Source organism: Aotus nancymaae, unplaced genomic scaffold (genome assembly GCF_030222135.1).
Source record: "Aotus nancymaae isolate 86718 unplaced genomic scaffold, 86718_ANA_hifiasm-v0.15.2.pri h1tg000025l, whole genome shotgun sequence".
NCBI lineage: Eukaryota > Metazoa > Chordata > Mammalia > Primates > Aotidae > Aotus > Aotus nancymaae.
In genome coordinates, this window is record NW_026988438.1 from 22,285,140 (window position 1) to 22,310,341 (window position 25,202).

At 39.7% G+C, this 25,202-nt stretch overlaps 1 protein-coding gene across 1 annotated transcript in view; it reads left to right on the plus strand.

The window, feature by feature from the left end:
* Positions 1 to 25,202, plus strand: part of ABCB1 (ATP binding cassette subfamily B member 1) — a 101,549-nt gene that overhangs the window by 52,486 nt on the left and 23,861 nt on the right. The window contains exons 10-21 of the mRNA XM_064380428.1: positions 113 to 226; positions 693 to 803; positions 978 to 1,103; positions 1,221 to 1,424; positions 1,741 to 1,911; positions 4,621 to 4,782; positions 5,641 to 5,817; positions 6,693 to 6,839; positions 9,809 to 9,916; positions 11,902 to 11,979; positions 14,991 to 15,074; positions 20,899 to 21,102. Coding sequence (XP_064236498.1) covers positions 113 to 226; positions 693 to 803; positions 978 to 1,103; positions 1,221 to 1,424; positions 1,741 to 1,911; positions 4,621 to 4,782; positions 5,641 to 5,817; positions 6,693 to 6,839; positions 9,809 to 9,916; positions 11,902 to 11,979; positions 14,991 to 15,074; positions 20,899 to 21,102 — 1,686 coding nt within the window. The remainder of the gene's footprint in view (positions 1 to 112; positions 227 to 692; positions 804 to 977; positions 1,104 to 1,220; positions 1,425 to 1,740; positions 1,912 to 4,620; positions 4,783 to 5,640; positions 5,818 to 6,692; positions 6,840 to 9,808; positions 9,917 to 11,901; positions 11,980 to 14,990; positions 15,075 to 20,898; positions 21,103 to 25,202) is intronic.

The following is a 25,202-nucleotide window of genomic DNA, read 5'->3' on the forward strand; positions in this document are numbered from 1 at the left end:
CCTTGCTATTTTAAATTTTAATTAGCTATGTTAGAAAGAGGCAGAAGAAGTATGAAAAAATTTTTGCTGTCACTATCTGAGTAACTTGATGTTTTTTCTTCACATTCCTCAGGTATTCTTTGCTGTATTAATTGGGGCTTTTGGTGTTGGACAGACATCTCCAAGCATTGAAGCATTTGCAAATGCAAGAGGAGCAGCATATGAAATCTTCAAGATAATTGATAATGTAAGTCTGAGTTGGCCACTTACCCGTCTATCTAAAAGATTGTCCAGTTAAAAGTCAATTTCTGGGGCCAGGCGCGGTGGCTCACGCCTGTAATCCCAGCACTTTGGGAGGCCGAGGCGGATGGATCACGAGGTCAAGAGATCGAGACCATCCCGGTCAACATGGTGAAACCCCATCTCTACTAAAAATACAAAAAATTAGCTGGGCACGGTGGCGCATACCTGTAATCCCAGCTACTCAGGAGGCTGAGGCAGGAGAATTACCTGAACCCAGGAGGCGGAGGTTGTGGTGAGCCGAGATTGCGCCATTGCACTCCAGCCTGGGTAACAAGAGAGAAACTCCATCTCAAAAAAAGAGGAAAAAAAAAAAGAGTCAATTTCTTTGTCTCTTTATCCAGCTGTCCACAAAATATCACTAAAAGTAGTTATTGTAACCTAATACTGTGTTAAAATTTGACTCTGTTTAGAAGCCAAGCATTGACAGCTATTCGAAGAGTGGGCACAAACCAGATAATATCAAGGGAAATTTGGAATTCAGAAATGTTCACTTCAGTTACCCATCTCGAAAGGAAATTAAGGTACAGTGAGCAATGATCAATCAACAATTAATCTATTGAATGAAGAGTTTCTGATATTTTCTTTAGAGATTATGAAAAAAATGCGTGTATATTTAAACCTAGTATTGAACGGTCAGTTCCTATACCCTGTGTCTGTGAATTGCCTTAAAGTTTTTTTCTCACTTGTCCTGGTAGATCTTGAAGGGCCTGAACCTGAAGGTGCAGAGTGGGCAGACGGTGGCCCTGGTTGGAAACAGTGGCTGTGGGAAGAGCACAACGGTCCAGCTGATACAGAGGCTCTATGACCCCACAGAAGGCACGGTGAGATGCCCTGTGCTGAGCTAGACACTGTGGCGATCACCAGTCACATTGCACATCTTTCTGGTATTGCCCTTTCAACTACAAACGTATGAAAGTCACACTTACTTTTGGTTTCAGGTCAGTGTTGATGGACAGGATATTAGGACCATAAATGTAAGGTTTCTACGGGAAATCATTGGTGTGGTGAGTCAGGAACCTGTGTTGTTTGCCACCACGATCGCTGAAAACATTCGCTATGGCCGTGAAAATGTCACCATGGATGAAATTGAGAAAGCTGTCAAGGAAGCCAATGCCTATGACTTTATCATGAAACTGCCTCATGTAAGTTGTCCTTGACCTTTGCCTTTCTAGAGGTGCAAAGAATAAAATGCAGGCCTACTACATAGGAAGTTAGGAAACTCATATAAATCAGAGGAGGGGAATTCCTAAGAAGGGAAATCAAGATTACTTCAGATTTGAAAGCTCTAGCAATATCAACTGGTCATAGACAAATTTTTAAAAACTGGGTTTGGTTATTGTGCTAATGGACTTGTATTGCCTGTGAGACTTGGGTTGTGTATAGGATTCCTTACCGATTTAAAATATGAGCTGAGATAGCTTGTCCTTATGCTAAATCATTCTGGGTTTTCTGTGGTAGAAATTTGACACCCTGGTTGGAGAGAGAGGGGCCCAGCTGAGTGGTGGGCAGAAGCAGAGGATCGCCATCGCACGTGCCCTGGTTCGCAACCCCAAGATCCTCCTGCTGGACGAGGCCACATCAGCCTTGGACACGGAAAGTGAAGCAGTGGTTCAGGTGGCTCTGGATAAGGTCAGTAAGGCTTAGTTCAAACCAGCCTAATTTATAAGCATAAGAACATTCTACTATCAATTCTTGTAAATATTGGTCTTAGAAAAGGAAATTTCTGATAGCTTCTAGGTGATTTCTTCAGCTATTAAAATAAAAGCATTAGGGCTCTTTGAACTCTTTTCCTATTTGTTTGTTTTCTTGTTCAATTTGTATTTATTTCTCTGATCTTATTTTAAGTGATGATGAATAAGTTTTCATCTAAAGACACTTGCAAATCTTTTAAATTAAAAAATAGAAATATAGACACAAGTGAAAATTCATCTTCATTGTGATCTTCAAAACTTGACTATTTGGATAACCCTGTTATTTAGGTTTTGAGAGTTTGTAATATTGCCAAGAAGAGAAAAATACAACCTGAAGGTCCATATTTAATTTTCAAGGTGTTGAATGCCACTTTAAGACTCTGTGGGAAATAAGAAACCTCTTATTTCCAGGAGAGGGGCAGAGAGCCTGTGATACTGAAAACCTACCTAAGGCATGAAACGTTACTCACTATCAACAGAGTTTGACTGTCCTACAAGGCTTGAGTCCATATGATTCATTCACCATATAAGATTTGAGTGTTTGCCCTGTGCCAGGCATTGTGCGTTTGATCTCCAGCATGTGATAGTAACAGAGATAATTCTGTGAGGACCAGGAATGTGGAGCTGGAGACTTTCTAACCAAAGGTGCTCCGAGTTGAGATGTCACAATAGAATTCAAAGATGAAACCATATTTGTTCCAACTCTCCCTGTCTCTAGTAAAACAACACTGAATGTTCCTTTAAACATCCTGTCAATGTCTTAATAAATTTTTGAGGGAGGGAAAAAAAGCAGCTTATTAAACATTCTGTGAACCAAAATAGAGGCAGATGGGATTGTGGCTCCTTTTTTTCCCCCATCATTTTGCTTAATCTGTGATTTCACCCCTCCCTCCCTCCATCCCTCCTTCCCTTCCTTCCTTCCTTTCCTCCTCCTCCCCTTCCTCCTCCTCCTTTCTTCCTTCTTCCCTTCCTCCTTTCCTTCTTCCCCTTCCCCTTCCCTTCCCCCTTTCTTTCCCCTTCCTTTCCTCACCCAGACTGAAGTGCAGTGGTGCCCTAATGGCTCACTGCAACCTCTGCCACCCAGGCTCAAGTGATCCTTCCACCTCAACCTCCCAAGTAGCTGGGACCACAGGTGTGTGCCACCATGCCAAGATATTTTTTTTTAGATGGAGTCTTGCTCTGTCACCCAGGCTGGAGTGCAGTGGTGCAATCTTGGCTCACTGCAACCTCTGCCTCTTGAGTAGCTGGGATTACGGGCACGTGCCACCATGCTTGGCTAATTTTTGTATTTCTAGTAAAGACAGGGTTTCACCATGTTGCCCAGGCTGATCTTGAACTCCTGACTTCAGGTGATCCACCTGCCTCAGCCTCCCAAAGTGCTGGGATTACAGGTATGAGCTACTGTGCCCAGCCCCCAGCTGTTTTTAGATATTTTTGTAGAGATGAGGTCTCACTATCTTGCTCAGACTGGTCTCAAACTCCTGGGCCACCTCAGCCTCCCAAAGTGCAGGAATTACAGATATGAGCCACCACTTATTTGTTTGCTTATCTGTGTTTCCTTATTAATCTATAGTGAAAGTATGCATTAAATTATAAATAAAAGCCATTTTAAAAGGTTATATTTTAAAATACTTTAGGGTATAAATTTTGGGGGAAAATTCCACATGCCCCCTTTTTCTCAAAAACATGCAAAGAATCGATCTGTTGTCTTCTGTATTTTCTAGTTTTTGCCACCTAATTTTTCTCTTGTGTATTTCTTTTGTTTTTGAAGTTTTCTACTTCTGCTTATCCTGTTGATCCTGAAAATGTTGTGTGTTGGTTTTGATAATTGTATTGCTAGTTACTGGAGAGAAATACAGAGTAACAAAAATCACGAGCACTGGAAAAGTTACAAAGGTTAAAGAAGTCTTAGACAAGGCCTGGGTACCTGGCTCTGTTCCTCTGTGAAAATAAAAGAGATTTACAGGACTCTTCAATTTTTCCATGATTCTTCTACATAGGAATAAGTATCACTTATTAAGCACTTGGTATGGATAAGTCACAGTGTTGAGTGCATTATTGCATTTAGTCATCACAACTACTCTAAGAAGTGAGTACTAATTGTTCCCATTTTACATATGAATAAACTGAGCCTCACACAGGCTCCTTGGATAAAATAAATTCATACATTTATTTCAGGTCAGTGTGACACTGAGGTCTGGACTTTGTTGCCTCACATTTATTGTCTGTCTTGTTCATCCAGGAGGTCATGTGGGACAGGATATTATGATTCCTACAGCTGCTTACTAGCTGGTGTATACCAGTGCAGCTCAATGGCCTGTGTTTGTTTGGATTGGCCAATGTCTGGGCCTTAGGAATTTGTTGGTTTTCACAAGCCCCTGATTATTACTGCAAATTTCGGTTAAGTAAAATATTTGCGGGCTTACATAATATTAATATTTGACTGTTGTGTTTGTATTTATTATAATAAAACATCTTTTTTAACTATTATCAATTGTCTATGCTTTTATTGAAGTCAGAGTTTGTCTTATATAGATTTGATGGTTTTCCAATGCCCAAAGCATTGGTTCAGTAAATATATGCTGAATGGATAAGTTTTGTCATGTACTTATTAGTATATTCAGAAACCAAATTTCCCTCTCTTTAGGCCAGAAAAGGCCGGACCACCATTGTGATAGCTCATCGTTTGTCTACAGTTCGTAATGCTGATGTCATCGCTGGTTTTGATGATGGAGTCATTGTGGAGAAAGGAAATCATGATGAACTCATGAAAGAGAAAGGAATTTACTTCAAACTTGTCACAATGCAGGTATAGTTTAACTTTAGAATTTTCCAGTGTCATCTCAGTGATAAACTGATTTTGCATTTAATGCTAAAAATAAATATTATTTGATTTGATTATCTTTAAAAGTAGGAAAAAACACTTGGTGGATTCGGGATGAGACCAGTGTTTAAGATTTCTTTTCTTCCTTGAAAAGTGGGAAAATAAAGAAGGATAAACAGATAAAAAAATTAAAAGGTTTCAAGGTGAGTTATCCATTATAGTAGTCAGGAGCCATATGTGCCTTAGAGCATTTAAAGAGTAGTGAATCTGAATTGGAATGTTGTAAGTAGAGTGTGCACATCTTGTTCTGAAGACGTAGTACAAAAAAAGATGCAAAATATCTCAATTTTTATATTGATTACCTGCTGAAATGGTATCATTGGATGTCAATCATATCCTGGACATATTAGGTAAAATAAAATGTATAATTGAAATTGATTTGACTTCTTTCTTTTTACATTTGTTAACATGGCCTCTAGAAAATTTGAAATAACATGGCTCACAGTATGGCTTGCACCATGTTTCTGTTGACCGCCCTGATCCAGAATAAACTTGATTGAGTCAAAACACCCACAAAAAAGGGCCTGAGAAGATAAGCTACATGGAATGAATGCCATGTTATTTCAGTATAGTCAGTGGGAATCCTTCTTCTTTACTGGTTTTTATATTCAAATATCATACAGAAACACACATATACACGTAAGACAACCCAGCAGATTAGCTTTATCGTTTCCTGCAGTTACTGAACAAATTACTGTTTTCCTTGATAGCTGACAGTCAGTGATTAACTTTCATTGGTTAACAGAGCCAAATGAGCTTATGCATATTTCTTGTTTATTTTAGACAGCAGGAAATGAACTTGAATTAGAAAATGCAGCTGATGAATCCAAAAGTGAAACTGATGCCTTGGAAATGTCTCCAAATGATTCAGGATCCAGTCTAATAAGAAAAAGATCAAGTCGGAGGAGTATCCGTGGATCACAAAGCCAAGACAAACAGCCTAGTACCAAAGAGAATCTGGTATGAAGGGGGATGTGGAGTTTGTTTTAATCTCACCCACTGTGGTTCCCCTAGTTTGGTGGGCTAGGGCTACAGCAGGAGTGGGAACAAGAAAGGGTTATCCAGAGTCCTCCTGTCCTATCCCCCAGAATGTTCCACAAACCAGAACGTCAACATTTTAAAATCAGGTTAGATTTTAAGAGTGTTAATTTATATGGCGGAATTTTTAGAATTAAAATTTAAAGTGTAAAGAGACTATAGTCGGTCTTCAAGTATCAAAATTTCTATTCTGTTTCTATTCTTGCTAGGTTCTGAATACCAAATAAAAGTTAGGTGTTTGTGGAAACATCATTTATTTTTTTAAAAATAAATGAGTATTGGCTGGGCACGGTGACTCATGCCTATAATCCCAGCACTTTGGGAGGCTGAGGCAGGCAGATCATGAGGTCAGGAGTTCAAGACCAGACTGGCCAACATGGTGAAACCCCATCTCTACTAAAAAATACAAAAATTAGCTGGGCATGGTGGCTCGTGCCTGTAATCCTAGCTACTTGGGAGGCTGAGGTAGGAGAATTGCTTGAACTGGGACCCAGGAGGCGGAGGTTGCAGTAAGCCAAGATCATACCACTGCACTCCAGCCTGGGCTACAGAGCAAGACTCCATCTCAAAAAAAAACAAAAAAAAGTATTGTAGCAAAATTTGTCAGCATTTTTTGAAGCTAAATAATAATCACTATGACATTTTTTGAAGCAAAATTGTCATAGTTTATTACTTGATAAGGAATAAGGATAGGATATATTTCTGTATAAATTTTTGTGTGTATATAAGAACTATACATTATAAAATCAATTATAAAAGTTTATAACTAGCCTGTTGTAACAATTTGTGTTTTCTAGGATGAAAGTATACCTCCAGTTTCCTTTTGGAGGATTTTGAAGCTAAATTTAACTGAATGGCCTTATTTCGTTGTTGGTGTATTTTGTGCCATTATAAATGGAGGCCTGCAACCAGCATTTTCAGTAATATTTTCAAAGATTATAGGGGTAAGTGTGATGACCATTTGTGTGATTTACTTGTGAGTTCTGACTGAAAAATGAATGAATGAACTGTTTGTGTTTGAACCAGGATACATAAGCCACAAAATCTGTATATCTTCATACAAAACTAATTGGCTTGAAGACGTAAGAATAGAAGTCTGATATGTGATAGGAAAGGTAGCTTTGTGAACTTTCCTTTGTCCTCGCAGTTGGTTTTTCCCTAGGGCCTAGTTTATTTCAGCTTCCTGAAAGAGTCAGTGAAACTGATGAGACTTTCTCATACCTGCCAACATTGGGCTCTGAACAAACCTTGTTTAACTCTCATTTCACTAGTGTCCAAAGAGAGTTCCTCAAATGTTTGTCAGATTGGCTTGAGAATGCACTGTTCTCTAACATATATACTTGCCAGGACATGAGTATGTCTAGCATGCTACTTTTGTAAGATGTAATTTTCATCCCACTTGGTAAGATTAAAATAAAAAGGAACAGCTTCCTAAAGATGGAGGTTGACATATGTTGGTTCCACTCATCTTAACGGTGGCATTTTCAACAATAAAGTTACAATCTGAAAGGAATGCTCTCTGTTTAATAACATACGTCCAAACATCAAGCTGAAGAAACCGTTGCCATAACTGCTGAAAACATTGTGAAGAAAGAGATTGATTACCACAAGAAGTATAAGCTAAACACTGACTTTTGATTCTACAAAATATATGTGACTATTCAGGACTACCCATGCCTGGCTAGCTTATTTCAGTTTAATAGATTCATTCATTGGCTGGGCATGGTGGCTCATGCCTGTAATTCCAACACTCTGAGAGGCCAAAGTGGATGGATCACCTGAGGTCAGGTGTTCAAGACCAGTCTGGCCAACATGGCGAAACCTCATCTCTACTAAAAATACAAAAATTAGCCTGGTGTGGTGGCACACATCTGTAATCCCAGCTACTTAGGATGCTGAGGCAGGAGAATTGCCCCAACCCAGGAGGCAGAGGTTGCAGTGAGCCAAGATCGTACCACTGCACTCCAGCCTGGGCGATAGAGTGAGACTCCATCTCAAAAAAAAATATGTATATATATATATTTTCTAGAATTATTATATTTATTATTATGATATATATAATAAATATAATAATATTTTTTGAGTCTCACTCTCACCCACGCTAGGGTGTGGTGCATGATCTCGGCTCACTGCAGCCTCCGCCTCCTAGGTTCAAGTGATTCTCCTGCCTTAGCCTCCTGTGTAGCTGGGATTACAGGCACGTACCACCATACGTGGCTGATTTTTGTATTTTTAGTAGAGACAGGGCTGCACCATGTTGGCCAGGCTGGTCTCGAACTCCTGACCTCAAGTGATCCACCTGCCTTGGCCTCCCAAAGTGCTGGGATTACAGGTGTGGGCCACTGGACCTGGCTTCAAGAATTATTTTTTGTGTCTGCTATGTGCCAGATATTTTTCTAGTTGTTGAAAAAAATTCTGAGAATGTGATTGAATGTCTGATTCTGTAGAGTAGGTGTTCCAGGGCAGGAGTCAGCAAACTTTTTCTATAAACAGTAAGATGGTAAATATTTTAGGCTTTGCAGGTCATATGGTTTCTGCTGCAAATACTCAACTCTGATCTGGTAGTACACAAGGACAATGTGGAAACATGAACACGGCTGTGTTCCATTAAAACTTTATATAAACATTTGGCCAGTGGGCCATAGTTTGCTGATCCTTGCACTGACATATGTCTTGCAGGTTGAGGGGGATAGACCATGGTGTCGTCAGAAAAAGAAAAAAAGAGGAACTGGTTAAGCTAGGAATGGGTTTGGTTGTAACAAAACCTCAATTTATTGATTTTATATTTTTCTCATTCTTCATATAACAATAAGTCTGGAGGTATGTGACCCAAGGCTGGCATGTTAGCTCTTAGATATTGAGTAGGCAACCAGGTGTCTGCCTTATTGAAGATAGTGGGCTCTGCATCAGATTGCTTGAATTTATATCCTTGAGTCATCCCTTGCTGGCAGTGTTAACTTGAGCAAATTAAATTAACCTCTCTATACTTCAGTTTCTATTTGTGTAAAACTGTGATGATAATAAATCATACTTCAGGAGATGTTTGCCAGGATTAGAGAAATGGTATATATGAATTTGCGTAGAATAATACCTGACACAGAGTGAGAATTCAATAATTGTTAAGATTTTTATTGGACTGACTAGTCAAAAAAATTTATTTAATCTCTTCAAAAATCCTTTGTTGTTGTTATTGTCTGATAGTTTTTTACGAAGGATAAAGTTGTCTGTGTTGGGTTAGGAATGTGGCCATCCTACAGGACTGATTTTGGCCCGCTTTGAAGGGAGATGTGTGTTTTATTTCCCTGAGGAATGGTTACTCTCTGTGTTCCTTGAGTCCAAAACACCCTATCAGCCCTTCTAACTATCTCTGGAAAAATTTTCATGTATGGTGCTAGGTCAGGTAACTGTAGTGTCCTGGCTGTCTAACTGGCCATCCTACAAAGAACGCAGGGTCAAGGAAACTCCTTTCTTTTTGAAAGGCCTAGGCTAAGTGAATGACCACGGCTCTGTGGTTCACCAAGAAACCACATCAGATTTTCCACAGACACTTTGGGACAGTTTGAAATGTCCAAACAGTAAAGCAACGAACTGCCATAGTTGTAGTTCTCCACCAAGGGAAAAGGAGAGTATTTGTTCTGATTTCAACTTCACGCAGTTGAGGTGGTACTCATGACTCGAGGGAATCTGAGCAGAAAAATTAATGGATCAATTTATGAATGACAGACCCATCCTTGGCCTCCACGGAAGGCAGAATACAGATACCTTTAAAGCTGGCAATAGGAAAGCCAACCCCGATTTCCAGTGTACTAAGGCTCTCCTGATCTCTGAATATTAGGCTAGATGGGAAATAGGTCATGTCCAGGATGGGTTCTTCACTGATTGAACTAAAAATCTTTTAAATGTTTTCTCACAGGTTTTTACAAGATATGAGGATCCTGAAACAAAACGACAGAATAGTAACATATTTTCACTATTGTTTCTAGTTCTTGGAATTATTTCTTTTATTACATTTTTCCTTCAGGTAAATGTCTCCACTTTCACTTTGTTCGTTTTGAGAAATGCATCATTATTCAACTGGGGGAATTTATAAACATCAGTGTAATTTGCCTTTTAGTAGAACTTCTCTATTAACATGGCTGCTAACAGCCAACTTTTTCTGACATAGTGAAAAAAAGATGTTTGCCTCCTCTGGCTCCCTTGCTTACCTTCTCCTCTCGACCCCCACTTCCCTCAATGAAACCAGAGGGAATAGAGTGTTTGGCCTAATATGATGATTGGATGTGAAAGGCAGGGACTTAAAAATGTGGTGTGGGGGAGCCCTGGATACAAGTTTGGACATAAGTATTGACAGTAAATGTAAATACTCAAATGCCTTCCTGTGTTCTAAAAGCAATAACAAACAAACAAAACCCCATGCTGGCTTAAAAAGAGTTTGAAGAGTTTATCATTTAACTTTCGTTAAAGGAGAAAGAATCATTTTAATGATGGAAGAATGTCAATCCTTCAACAAAAATGTAGGAACCATTGGTAAAGAGTCGGATTTGTACAGCTTGCAAATCATTTGGCTGAAATGAAATGGCAAGGAAAATTTAAAAGTTTAGTATGAGGGCTGGGTCTGGTGACTCACACCAGTAATCCCAGCACTTTGGGAGGTGAGGCAAGTGGATTACCTGAGGTCAGGAGTTTGAGACCAGAATGGCCAACATGGCGAAACTCTGTCTCCACTAAAAACACAAAAATTAGCGGGGTGTTGTGATGTGTACTGATGAAACCCTGTAGTCTCATCTACTCATGAGGCTGAGGCAGGAAATGTCTCAGAAACCCAGGATGCCAGGAGGTGGAGGTTGCAGTGAGCTGTGATCATGCCACTGCACTCTAGCCTGGGCAAGAGTGAGTCCCTGTCTCAAAATAAATAAACAAATAAATAAATAAAGTTTAGTATGGCAAGACCATATTGGTGCTCCTTGTACCTGTTCCTGATTTTGTGTCCTTGGGCAAATAAGTAACTTGTCTAAGCTTCTGTTTTCTTAGTTGTAAACTAGGGATACTGGTATCTCCTCTTGATTAAAAGGATCATGTGACCAAGTGCCCAGGCCTACGTGAGGCAGTCGTAGGTAATCACTTATTAATTGAATGATTAGCCACCTGTAATTCTTAAAAATAAAACTCTGAATTGATCTCTTTATTTAACATGTAAGCACGTATTAAATTTTTAAAAAATAGAATATTGTTCTGGACATTATAGGAGGTGCAAAAGATAAACAGACTGAATTCTTTGTTTACTAAGTACTTACAGTCTCACTGGGGAATTTGACCTTACTAGAATAAATGTGACACTCTAGCTACTTACAGGATTGCCATACCAGCCATTAATACCACAGGTGTTTGGAGAAGGTAAAGACTGCTCACTGTAAATTTGGTTAAGAAACTCGGAGTGAGGTAGGCTTTGAGCTGGTTCCTTAAATGTTGACAATTTGAATTGGTGAAGCAAAAGAAGTTAGACCACTACCTTTATAACATCACAGCTCTAGGTGCTTGGGGAGACTGGAACCTAGCTTGCCTGGAAAACAAGTAAGAATGAAGTCTGTGAATTATAGGACCTTAGAAGTCTAGAGATAGCAAAATGCCTACAGATGTTAGACCACCCAACTCCTCGTCTTAGTAACATGGGGAGGGAGCCCAGTGGGTAATTAAAAGCTCAGGCTCTGGGTTCCCATTCTGGTTAGGAGTCTCATGGACTCAGATTCAGTCCAACTCTGCCACCTTATAACTGTGACCTCTGGATCTTATCAGCCTCACTAAACCTCAGTTTCTTCTGTAAAGTGGGCTTTTTTGTCTACACCACCAGTACAGCCTTGTGCCATGGCACACAGTTGCAGAAACATAGCAAGCCCTTGAAATCAGGCTTTCTGACCTCATCTAATCTGCTTTAGCAAATACATCAGTTCTCCCTCCTTTTATGTAATTGGCAACTGGGTCTCTGACAAGGCATTTTTCCGTCCACAGGGCTTCACATTTGGCAAAGCTGGAGAGATCCTTACCAAGCGGCTCCGATACATGGTTTTCCGATCCATGCTCAGACAGGTATGTCTACCGAGGCTTGTGCACTGGGATGTGTAGAACTCACCGTGTGTGCCCCGTGGACTCGGACAGTGGGAGCTCTGTCATGTTACCCACGCCTAGCTTCTATATTGGTTGTCCGTCAGTCTTATGTCAGAGATGTGGCTGAACCACCCACTAGGTGCAGGCTAGACTCTACGGTTTGACTGGTCTGGGTGGACACAGGGAACTAGACCAGTTTGAGACAGAGCCTCTAGAGTGGGTTCACCTCCAGCCTGTGTCTCAGCAGTGGTGGGCAGTGTAGGCAGAAGGCATCTTTGATGCTCCTCCCTTTCCTGTCTTTCCTCTTTCTCCTGGGAAACCCAGGGCATGAGTATTTCTTTCCACCAATGGATGCCCTCTGTACTCTCTCTTTCCACAAATCAAAACTCATCCCTGTGGCCCATTCCTCACTGCCCATTATCTTTCCTGAGGCTAGACTGAAATACTAGTTCAAGCTGCAGTGTTACTGGTTGATAATGGGTTTGATGGAATGCTTCTCACATTTTGCACCTTCGAAACCCTAGCCATGGACGCATGTGAATGTTTTCCTTGGGAAATGAGGAAGGAGTTATAGGAATGTAACTCAGAGCAGCCTGGTTCAAAGGGGAAATTTCCTTTAACAATCATGAAAATTTTGTATGTGACCTAATAACTTTCCATTTTAAAAATCACTAATCACTTGCCATTGAGTAAAATGATGCTTTAGAAATCTGCCCCAGATGTGCCAGGGGTACTTGAACCTTGGCTAAGAGGCATCAGTTTGGTGTGTTAGGCTTTCTAGAGACATTCACATTTTTCCAGCTGTGTATGGGTTCCTTAGTCCTTCCCTATTCCTCCCATTACCTCTTAAAAAGAAAATATATTTATGGGAATTGCTAGCTAGTGACTGCCAGAGCCAGAACTGAATCTGAGTGAGAGCACGGTTTGATGGGAAACCGTGTCCTTGGACTCTCAGGTCAAACTGTACTTATAACTCTTATTCCATTTAGGTCAACGCTGACCTTGCTTCAGGGCCGAATCTCCCATTACCCAAGTCCCCAGGCCAACTGCTATGTCCATTATACTTTGGCAGCTGAGCTGATGGTTTGTGGAATGCCCTCTCTATAAATTGTTAAGTAGGACAAGCATTTATTAAGTGCCTTCTGCTTATAAGGTCTAGTACTTAGTATTGTAGGGCATTCCAACCTGAGTGGTCCCTGTATTCAAGGAAATTACATTCCTGTGCAGAGATACTTTTAAGCACGTAAGAATATTGAAAAGCAACTTGATAGATACTATAATAAATTATGGCACTATTTTTTTTCTTAAATATTTTTGGGAAAAATAATAGATACTTCTTTAATATAAAGAACCAGTTTAGATAACTTCTTAGGGACCACAGTTATTTGTAAAACATGTAAATTCATAGTTCAAATTCATAATCATGTTAGTATCTGTGTATTTAAAAACATAAATGGTTTTAAAAAGAAAATCTTATTTTATATTGAATGTTACGGGTTAATATAGATTGCTTTTGTTGATTTGTTTTTGACTCAAATCATTTATACTGCCCTGAGCTACATTTATCTAACTGCTTGTTCAACCTCTCTGTTGGGTATCTAATAAGAGTTTCACTGTTTAACATTTCCAAAATTGAGCTTTTGACTCTTTCCCTCCCCAACAGACTTATTCCTTACCCACCCTTTCCTCATATTAGTAAGTGACAGCTCCATTCTACCAGTTGTTTGGGCTAAAAACCTTGAGGCCATCCTTGACTCTTCTCTTTCTGTTAATATTGCAAAAGCTTCCTAACTGGTCTCCCTGCCTCCATTCTTATCCCAATCCAGTAGATTCACCTTAAAACAGCCAGAGTCATTTTGCTAAAATAGAAATCAAGTCATATCCCACTGCCCAAACCTGCTGAAGGTTGCACCTAGCTCACAGTCTGGAATCTTGACAGTTGCCTACAAGGCTATACACTCTGTGGCTCCCACTGTCTCTCAGACCTCATCTCCTACGACCACCTTTTTCCAGCACACCATCTACTCCATACACAGTGGCTCATTGCCCAAGAGTAGGGGAGGGGAGGATCAGAGGAACCAACTAAGAATACAAATCTGTCCAGAGGAAGGTGCAGCTTTTGCACATTCACACAAAGGTTCTTTTTAGGCTGCTGGCAGCCTTTAAGGTTTTCTTGCTGGTATATGAACAGATCAGGTATGCCTTTGCCTCAGGGCCTTTGCACGTGTCATTTCTTCCTTCCCTGAGGTATTCTCATCCTTTTCTTCATTCAGGCCTCTGTTCAGATGTCCCCTTAGACAGGCCTTCTCTTTCCCCTTCCCAGTCTCTAAAATAGCACCTCCCTCACTTTTCTGTCTTTTTTTTTTTTTTATTTGAGACGGAGTCTTTGTCTATCACCAGGCTGGAGTGCAATGGTGTGATCTCAGTTCACTGCAACCTCTGCCTCCTGGGTTCAAGCAATTCTCCTGCCTCAGCTTCCTGAGTAGCTGATACTACAGGCGTGTACCACCACTCCCAGCTAATTTTTGTATTTTTGATAGAGACGAGGTTTCACCATGTTGGCCAGCTTGATCTTGATATCCTGACCTCATGATCCACCTGCCTTGACCTCCAAAAGTGCTGAGATAACAGGTGTGAGCCACCGCACCCAGCCCTGTCTTTCTTACCCTGATCGATTTTTCTTTTATTTGTGCTGTCCATCTCTAGAATCTAAGCTTCATGAAAGCAGCTACTTTGTCTTTTTTGTTCATACAGGTCCAATACTTAGAAATCGTGTGTAGAACAAAGTAGGCACTCAGGCAGTTTTTTGACAAATGAAATGGTCGATTTCTGTGTTTTTATATTAAGTTTCTTTCTCGTGTATTGAATGTCACATCCTGCGTGCTAAATGCAGGGGACATAAGTAAAACAAAGCTGACCCCGTTGCTGCCCTATTGAGCTGAGAGTCTCATAAACAGAGCTTTAAGATAATAAAACCATGTTCTGTGCCACAGGATGTGAGCTGGTTTGATGACCCTAAAAACACCACTGGAGCATTGACTACCAGGCTCGCCAATGATGCTGCCCAAGTTAAAGGGGTATGTGCCTCCTTTCTACTAGTGTTTGTCTTAATTGACCATTTTGGACCCCAGCATGAAACTAATTTTTTTTGTTACAGGTGTTATTTATCATCATTAAGAAAATGTCCAGTAAATATCTAACCTACAAACATATCACATGCTTTTTATAACAAAATGTTAACTATTTAAACATTATATACTGTAGAGCTTATAGATCATTTATAAACCTTCTTTTGCTATTGCTATTATTCATGCTATTAACAAGGTACTTGTAGAATAGTTATTTAGAAAGAGAGTATAAAGTGCTAGTTAACATAAAATTGTAATTGCGACTGAAGAAAGGATGTATTTAATTGCTGTAAGAAAGTTTAAGGTCACTGTGGTTACAGAAGGGAAGGTCACTGTGGTTACAGAAGGGAAGGAAGACAATCCTCTAAAATATAGGTTGAAGGAAATGAAAAGCTCATTAAAAATTAAAGGAAGGATAGAATAACTTTATCTTTAAGAACTTTAAACTTTAATAATTTTAATAACTTAAAGTTTGCTACTGTATGAATTTCTTGATATAACTAGAAACTATTGAACTAGCAGGTTTTTATTTTTGGCTGAAGTGACAGTTTCTTCAACAACTGTTTATGACAAAAGTCCACAAAATGATGTAGAATTTGAAAAACTTCATGTGATCTCTGCCGTGTCTTTTCCCCTCTTGAACCTTATCCATCTTTATCTTTAAATCTTTCTGTAAGATAGTACTATACTAACATTTCTTATGTCTAATATGTGGGGCTTCTGTAAGAATAAATTAAGCTATAAATGAGGAAACACATAGAATTATAACATTGAAATATAAATCTTAGGAGTCCCTCTTTTTTCTGTTGTTTGGATTAGTTTCAGAAGGAATGGTACCAGTTCCTCTGTGTAATTGTTGTTTCAATACAAACTTCTTTGCTTAAAGCAAACAAAACAGTAAAAATCAAGGCTTAGATCAAGTTGTATAGAACATAATTACCGGTACACGCCTGTAATCCCAGCTACTCGGGAGGCTAACGCACGAGAATTCCTTGAACTCAGGAGGTAGAGGTTGCAGAGCTGAGATCACACCACTGCACTCCAGCTTCAGTGACAGAGCAAGACTCTCTCTCTGTCTCTCACTCGCACACACACAGGCATGCGCGCACATGAAAAAAGAAACGAAGAAGACAGAATGAGTGGAATAGAGTGAGTGAAAGAGTCATAAGTGCTAAGGTCAGCATTATATCCAGAAGTAGATGGGAAACCACTGTAGGATTTTAGACACAAAAGTGATGATCTGAAATTTTTAAAGAATCACTGTAGAAACTATGTGAATAGGCCAAAGGGGGCAAGCATAGAAGGAGTCTATTGCAGTAATCCAGGAGAGAGATGATAGTGTTTTAGACTAGTATTGTTACACAAAAGGCTATAAGATATGATTAATTCTTGATATATTTTAGAAGTACAGCCAACAGAATGTGTTGGTTGAATTAGGTGATGGATATGAGAGAAAGGGAATTTAAAGGTGACTCCAAAATTTTTTACCTGCACGTGGAAAAAAATGGAGTTGATTTTTTTTTTTTAAAGAGACAGGGTCTCTCTTTGTAGATCAGGCTGGACTGCAGTGCTGTGATTATAACTCACTATAACCTAGAACTCCTGGGGTCAAGCAATCCTCCCTTCTCAGCCTTCCTGGTAGCTAGGACCACAGGCATGCAACACCATGTCCAGCTAATTTTTAAATTTTTTGTGAAGGGAGGGTCTCTCTATGCTACCCAGTCTGGTCTTGAACTCCTGGGCTGAAACGATCCTCCTGCCTCAGCCTCCCAAAGTGTTGAGATTACAGGTGTGAGCCACCACGCCCAGTTGGAGTTGATCTTTATGAAATTAGGAAGCCTGCTATAGAAGCAGTCTTGGGGGAGAATGGAGAGTCCTATGTGGGACATGGTAAGTTTATGATGTCTGTATTAGACATCCATGTGTAGATGTCAAGAAGGCTGAACTTAGCTAACTTTAGTAAACCTTTTATATAACAGGTTTACTAAATAGGTTTATTATACTTCTCCATTCATTTTGGTCCTCAGAGCTCTATAGACTCCTACTCTGTAGGAGGAATATATGTGGGACAGTGAGCATTAGTCTTTGGAATAAAGGAACAGTAACCAGTGCAATGCGACATTGCACAATATGACAATATGATATGGGCTCATGTGCTTTGAGGAAAAATATCCCACATTCCATTTCATGTGGAAAACACAATCCTGGAGGGAACTCAGTCTTTTGCAGCAGAACCCGGAACAGATGTAGTCAGGACATTCTGTATTGCAATTCTTCTTCCTTCCTCTTAAATTCCTCTGATGTTATGACCTGCCTTAGGCCACAGTGAGTTCCTGTATTTTTAAAATTGGTGGTCACCTTTTTCCCTTCACAGTGCTGTTTGTGAGACCCTTTGCCATATTCACTATCTCTAATTGCTTCCTGGGGTCAACCTTCTGCTTTTCACTTGTTTCCTCAGATACTTCAAACTGGCACTTCATGGCCCTGCCAGGTTGGCTACACTCACCTTGTATGAGCCATTCAGGCAAAATTATTTTCCAGTATTGAAAACAGTGGCTAAAAAGGAAAGCCCAGGGAATAGGAAATGAGCAGGTTGGCAAATATTGTCAACCTAGGAAAGTCCAATGTAGCTGTTATCACAGACTGGCTGAGAGAGGACTTTGGATATACTTTACACTACTAGCTGATCTATTTTTGGCTGACAGGTTTTGGTTCCTCCCCTCAATCCTACCCTTTACAATGAAAATTTCCTGGCTACTAATCTGTACTCTTCCATTTATCTTAGTCCTCATATTTCTACAGACTCCTACACTGTAGGAATAGATGTAGGACAGTGAGTGTTAATCTTTAGGAAAAAGGAACAGGAACCAGTCCAATGTCTGAAGTGCTAAATCAAATGAAGCCAAGGGGCTAAATCTCCTTGAAGCTTAAGGTCTTAGATCTTTTAGTTACTGTTTTTGGTACATTAAAGAATTTGCCATCTTTCATCCATCTTATTTATTTCTGGGGCCCTTGACTACTGTCCAAAGCTGAACATTTATATGTCTGAAAGGTTATATAGCAGGGTAATTCCTCTGCCATGAACTCAGATGATATTCTAAGAGCTTCTCTCCTAAGCACATAAGCCGGTAGCTGTGAGATCTGACCAGCAGACCTTGACCTAGTGATGGATGAACAAATGCACTTAGACATAGATATCCAGTGAAAGAGTGGACTAGGGATCTGGGTCACTGACAGACCCTGACGAGGGTCCTGTAAATAGTTAGCAGTCATGGCCTTTACCAGCTGGCGCTGTGGACAAAGGCTTTGAGTCTGCATACTTGTGGATAATTAACATGGCCACTGTCCCTGGAGAGAGCAGTCTTACAAATGATTAAAGGCCAGGTTCTGAGGCCTAAAGCAAACACCATTTATTAGTAATAACATTGTTGACCCCCATGTAGAGAGCAGTCATGTGCCTGTGGATGTTCAAAGGTCAGTTTTAGGACCACATGAGTAAACAAGCTCTTTAGGTAAACTCCCCTACATTCCTTTGTACTTACTCCTGCCTAATTGCCTCAGGGTAAGAACCTCTGCCTTCAGCTCATTCCTTCTTGAGGCTTGTGCAAAAGCCTTCTGGCCTTCCAAGAAGGTTTGTATCCTTTTCTCTGTAATTTTTATCTTATAATTTCTCCCACCGCCCTGACTGAACCCCTCCAGGTAACTGCAGTGGGAAATGGGCTCTGAGTAGGACTTGTAGATACTGAGAACAGGAGCAAGCTATATCATCCCTGTGCCACAGACATTCTCCAGCTTGTATCCTTTGACCTTCAAACTAAAGATGTGAAATGCAGAGAGCTGGCTTTGAAAACCACTCCAATCTGATTTATGCCAAATTTGGCAAAACATCCCTTTAATATAAGCTCAATGATTGCATCAACTAAAAATACAGGTATTCTGTTGTTTATGATATCTCTTTCAGTGCTGGTGCAGCTCCATAGTATGGAGTTTAATGTATTTAAAGACTACTGATAGTTATAGCACTCTTTTCCTAAGTACTAGTCTGGTGTTTATATCAGGCAGGTGTTAAATGATTTTGGAGGGATTAATATAGGGAATTATAAAGGATCCTATTGTTACCAGAAAGGGGTCCTGAATCAGACCCCAAAAGAAGGTTCTTGGATCTTGTGCAAGAAAGAATTCAAGGCAAATCCATAAAGTGAAAGCAAGTTCACGTGTATACCTATGTAACAAACATGCATGATCTGCACATGTACCCCATAACTTAAAGTATAAAAAAAAAGAAAGTGAAGGAATAAAGAATGGTTACTCCATAGGCAGAGCAGCAGCATGGGACACTCAGCTGCTTATATTTATTGTTACTTCTTGATTACATGCTAAACAAGGGGTGGATTATTCATGAGTTTCCAAGGAAAGGCATAGGCTCTTTACAGAACTGAGGATTCTTCCCCTTTTTAGACCATAAAGAGTAACCTCCTGACATTGCCATGGCATTTGTAAACTGTCATGGCATTGGTACTAGTGTCTTTGAGTGTGTTAATGCATTATAATTAGCATAAAATGAGCAGTGAGAACAACCAGCGGTCACTTTCATCACCATCTTGGTTTTGGTAGGATTTGGCTGACTTCTTTACCACAACCTGTTTTATCAGCAAGGTCTTTGTGACCTGTATCTTATGCTGACCTCCTATCACATCCTGTGACTTAGAACGCCTAACCTCCTGGGATTGTAGCCCAGTAGGTCTCAGCCTTACTTTATCCAGCTTATTCAAGATGGAGTTGCTCTGGTTTGAATGCCTCTGACACTATCACAGAATTCAGAGCAGAGAGAAGCTTTGGTTATTAGTCAATGTATCAGCTTATATTAGAAGTTGGGAGAATCCAAAGTCACAGAGATGACATTGATCATCCCCATCCTAGACTGTACTCCATCATAGTCTTTACCTGACACCAGCCTCATTTGGGCAGAAGAAACTTTAGAGATGGAAAAGAACATGGGCCATTTCCAGAAAAAGCAGGTCTGGGATGGCTTGAGGGCACAGAATATTTCCAGGATAGAGGACATATGCTGGACTGAATTATAGAGTGATGGACTAAACTGACTTTGTAGCTTGACTTTTGGTTTCAGAGTTGGAAATCTGGTTTAGAGTTGGATATTATACAGTGGTGGATTAAATTCACTCTGTAGTTTGACTTCTGATTTTAGAGCTGGAAATTAGTGCACACTAGTGAAAGTCATGCTTCGGACTCCCTCTGGAATTCAAGCAGAAGATTATGATGCCTCCTTACTACCTTAAATTAAATTCCAAAATTTGCAGCTCTGCATTTTTTCCAAATTAAACATACTATATCAAACAGACCTAGATATATTTTAATATTATTGACAAATATTAAGCTTAAATTATAAGTAATTATATACCTAACATTGAAAAGTTCCATCATTCCCAGCTTGTCAGACTCCTTTATCTTGCTGATTTGCAGAGATTGCTTTGGTAATGTGGCTGTGATTAACGAAGATTTTCTTGGTATTTAAAGATGAGAAGAGATGGGAATATGTAATTGAACTGTAAATTCTACTTTCAGCATTCCGAAATCATGGGAATTATTACTGTAGAAACTCAATAAACTTATCGGTAAACCTTTACTTTTAATTTCAGAACTGAGAAAATAATGAAATACTGTCTCATGAAGGTGTGTTTTTAGAAAATAGAAGCACAAATTGTGAAGATAATAGTTTTTAAAGTTTCTCTAATTTGTTTTGTTTGCTTTGCAGGCTATAGGTTCCAGGCTTGCTGTAATTACCCAGAATATAGCAAATCTTGGGACAGGAATAATTATATCCTTCATCTATGGCTGGCAACTAACACTGCTTCTCTTAGCAATTGTACCCATCATTGCAATAGCAGGAGTGGTTGAAATGAAAATGTTGTCTGGACATGCACTGAAAGATAAGAAAGAACTAGAAGGTGCTGGGAAGGTGAGTCAAACCAAATATGATTGATTACTCAAGTAGAGTAAAATATTCTGATCAGTGTTTTGTTACTCCCTACTGCCTGCTATGCTCTAAGAATATGTTTATAACCATTCCTCAAAGCATTTTTTTATGCTTATTCAGTAAATTAGAAACTTATACTAAGTAGGAAAGCCAGTTCTTGGACTCAAAGGCTGATAATTAACTTTTAACATATTTTTTTCAGTTTCAGGCCATTGTCTTCACAGTGTTCTTCTTTTCTCCTCACATTTCTCCTTCCCTTAGTTACTTTCTGCTTTCTTTTCTCTCATTTTCCTTCTCTCTCTCCTTCCTTCCCTCTCTCTTTCCTTCCTTCTTCCCTCCCCCTCCCTCTCTCCCTCCCTTCTTCCCTCCCCCTACCTCTCCCCCTCCCTCTCTCCCTCCCTTCCTCCCTCCCTCTCTTCCTTTCTTCCTTCTTCCCTCCCTCTCCCTCTCTCCCTCCTTCCCTCCCTCCTTCCTTTCTTCTTTTCTATTTTCTTTTCTTTCAATCTTAAATCCAATCCTTTATTGAGGAAGGTAAGCCCATTTTATTTGTACATGTGATGGGGGAGATTAAATATGGAAAAACCCTAGGGGTATTTATTATATCTGGTTTAAATTATTACTACTCTTTCTTTTTGATCATGCTCCTCCCTTCATCCTATTTCTGTTATCTTTACTCTTTTTTACTTCTTTTTTTTCCTGCATGGTTATCTTTTTTTTTTTTTTCATTATTTAACAAATGCTTATGTGTCATTTACTGTATTTCCTGGTAAATGTCTTACTCCTTTTAGCAACTATATGAGATAGATTCTATTATCTCATCTTTCAGGTGGGGCTGAGGCACAGGCAGGTAATGCCTCTGGACTTTAGAGCTGATAGGTCTTGGAGCCAGGATTCAAACTCAGACAGTTGTGCTCCAAAGTTGTTCCTCTTTCTGTTATAAAATGAAGAGTTCCTCTGATGGCAGAACGCAGTCTGATATCACATGATCTGTATCATAGTGGAAATGAGAGGTCAGAGTAGGGCTGACTGCCAGAACTAACATTCAGAACAGGTTCTGTGTGTGATGAACATTCAGAGGTTCCCAGGAGTTATGGCAGGGTCTCAACGCAGATCAGAGTGGCTCTGGTTGTCAGTAGGCCCAGGTATCTCACCAAGTGAATGATAAAGAAGGCCTCAGATGTTAGTCATTGCCACTAAAACTTTGTCCTTTACCTCTCTGCTATCTCTTCAGATTCTTTATTCTGTTTTTTTTTGGGGGGAGTCCTTCTGGAAAATTCTTTGGCCCAACTTTAGTGCCTCCCCAACCAGTGTCTGTAGGGGACAGACCTCATACAAGACACCCTATCAGGCTCCCAGAGGCCCATTTCTGGAGGTACAGCAGGATGGTGCTGACCTGCAGGGGTCTGTTGTGGTCTGGCTCAAGTAACATTGGCCCCTGCCAGGGAATACATTGTATGCCAGTGACTTCCTTTAATACTGTACTCTGGGGGTCTCCCCCATAGTGTTGATTCTTCCCCTGAGAAGATGGAAAAATCTAGCATAAAATGTAAAAAAAGAGAAAGCATTCTAGTAAATAGTGTCATTATGTAATGAGGTATTTGAAATGTCCCAGAAGGGAGTCTTAGATTGCTTTTAGGAAGAAGATGATCCAATCTGATCTAAACTAATTCATGCAATGAACTACACGTTAGTGCCTTTGAAGCAATGCATAAGATTTAAGGCTCTTGGAGTCCTGTCAGAGGGGCCAAAGGAAGGGGAGCGGATGGAAATGGATATGTGTGGATATGGCAGATCTTCTGAGTATAGGTCAGGGATGTGATACATGTTCTAATGCAGGGGTGGCTCATGAGAGGGACAGAAGTAGGCAGGAAAGGTAGTGGAGCTGCACCAACCAGTCCACATAATACTGAAATCAACTTCCACCTGATCGCAATTCTCAAGCTACTGTTTAGTGCTTCTTATATAACAAGTATCATACTTACAGCTCTAAATACGTGATCTCATTTAATGCTCTCAATAACCCTGTTGAATTATCCCTGTTGGACAGATAATGAAACCCGAGATTCAGGGAGATCAAGTAACTTGCTCAGTGTCGCACAACGATGACCTCCTAACCAATCTCCCTGCTTCTAACTCTGTCCATTCTTGTCCACCTATATTCTACATTCTTACAGAAGTCATTCTGATCTCTCATAAATAAAAATCTGATAATGCCAACCCCTACTTAAAATTCCCAAATGGCTTCTGATCATACTTGGAACAAAATCTAATCTTTTATCATGGCTTATCAAACACTGCATGATCTAACCCCTGATGACCTTTATGGCCTTATCCGGCATAACAGTCTCTTATGCCTGTGTGCTCTGGCCCAATGGGCATTCTTGCAATTCCTGGAACACTCTAAGCTGATTGCCTTTGATCTTTTCTTGGCTGACTTTATCTTATTCATATCTTAAAATTATTACCTCTTTAGAGAGGCTATTCCTGACACCCGAATTAATTCATGATACTTCTTAGCCCTTTATGTTTCTTTCTTATTTCTTTGTTTATTGGTTAATGGTGTATCATTTGTTTGATTAATAGTGTATGTGACATTAGAGTCCACTCTTATTCTGACTATGTGATGTCAAAATCTGCTCTTAACCTCTACCCTGCCATTGATCTGTGCTCTGTAGTTTTTCAGCACATTATTGTGGACTAGTGAGCATTTCTATAAAATACAGGTGACCCTTGAATAGCATGGGTTTGAACTGAGTGGGTCTACTTATATGTAGGTTTTTTTCAATAAACGGATTGGAAAATTTTTTGAAGATTTGCAACAATTTGAAAAAACTCGCAAGCCATGTAGCCTAGAAATACAAAAAAAAATAAGAAAAAGTTAAGTATGTTATAAATGCAAAAAATATATGTAGACACTAGTGTTATCATTTACTACCATAAGATATACACAAATCTATTATTAAAAAGTTAAAAGTGATCAAATATTATGCATACAAACACTTACAGACCATACATGGCACCATTCACAGTCAAGACACATGCCAACAAATGTCAAGATACATTGTTTTGGCTCTGTGTCCTCATCCGGATCTCACCTTGAATTGTGATAATCCCCATGTGTCATTGAAGGGACCCAGTGGGAGGTAATTGAATCATGGGGTGGGTTTTTCCCATATTGTTCTCATGATAGTGAATAAGTCTCGTGAGAGCTGATGGTTTTATAAAGGAGAGCTCACCTGCATATGCTCTCTTGTCTACTACCATGTAAGACGTCCCTCTGCTCTTCCTTCATCTTCCACCATGATTGTGAGGCCTCCTGGCGATGTGGGACTGTGAGTTCATTAAACCTCTTTCCTTTATAAATTACCCAGTCTCAGGTATGTCTTTATTAGCAGCATGAGAACAGACTAATACATAGTATTAAATCACGAAATAAAACCATAGTATGTACTGTACTACGCCAGTAATTTTGTAGCCATCTCCTGTTGTTATTGCGGTGAGATCAAGTGTTGTATCTACTTAAAGTGCAGTGACATTAATCATCTCAGCAGGAGCAATTGGTCTCTCCAGAAAATTGCATATTGCAGTAAAAAGCGATCTCTCATGGTTCTTGCATATTTTAAAAATCATGTTTAGTGCAATACCATAAACATTAAATAACATCAAGGAACCCATATGAAGTGCCATAGTGAGTGATGCTGGAAGTGCTCCTAACAAGCAGAGAAAAGTCATGACGTTACAGGAAAAAGTTGAACTGTTTGATATGTACCATAGATGTGAAGTCTGAAGCTGCAATTAGTTGCCTGCCATTTCAAGTTAAATGAATCTAGCATAAGAACCATTGTTAAAAAAAAAATTGTAAAAGCCATCACTGCAGCTACAACAGCAGGTGCAAAAACCTTGCACTTTTCGTGCAATACCCTTATCTCATATTGACGATGCAGCTTTTACATGGGTACCGGATTGCTGTAAGAAAGGCATACCTTTAGACTCTAATATGATTAGAGGAAAAGCAAAGTCAACTCACATTAAAAGTAAGATGAAGGATCTAGAACTGGATAATTTAATGCCAGCAAAGGATG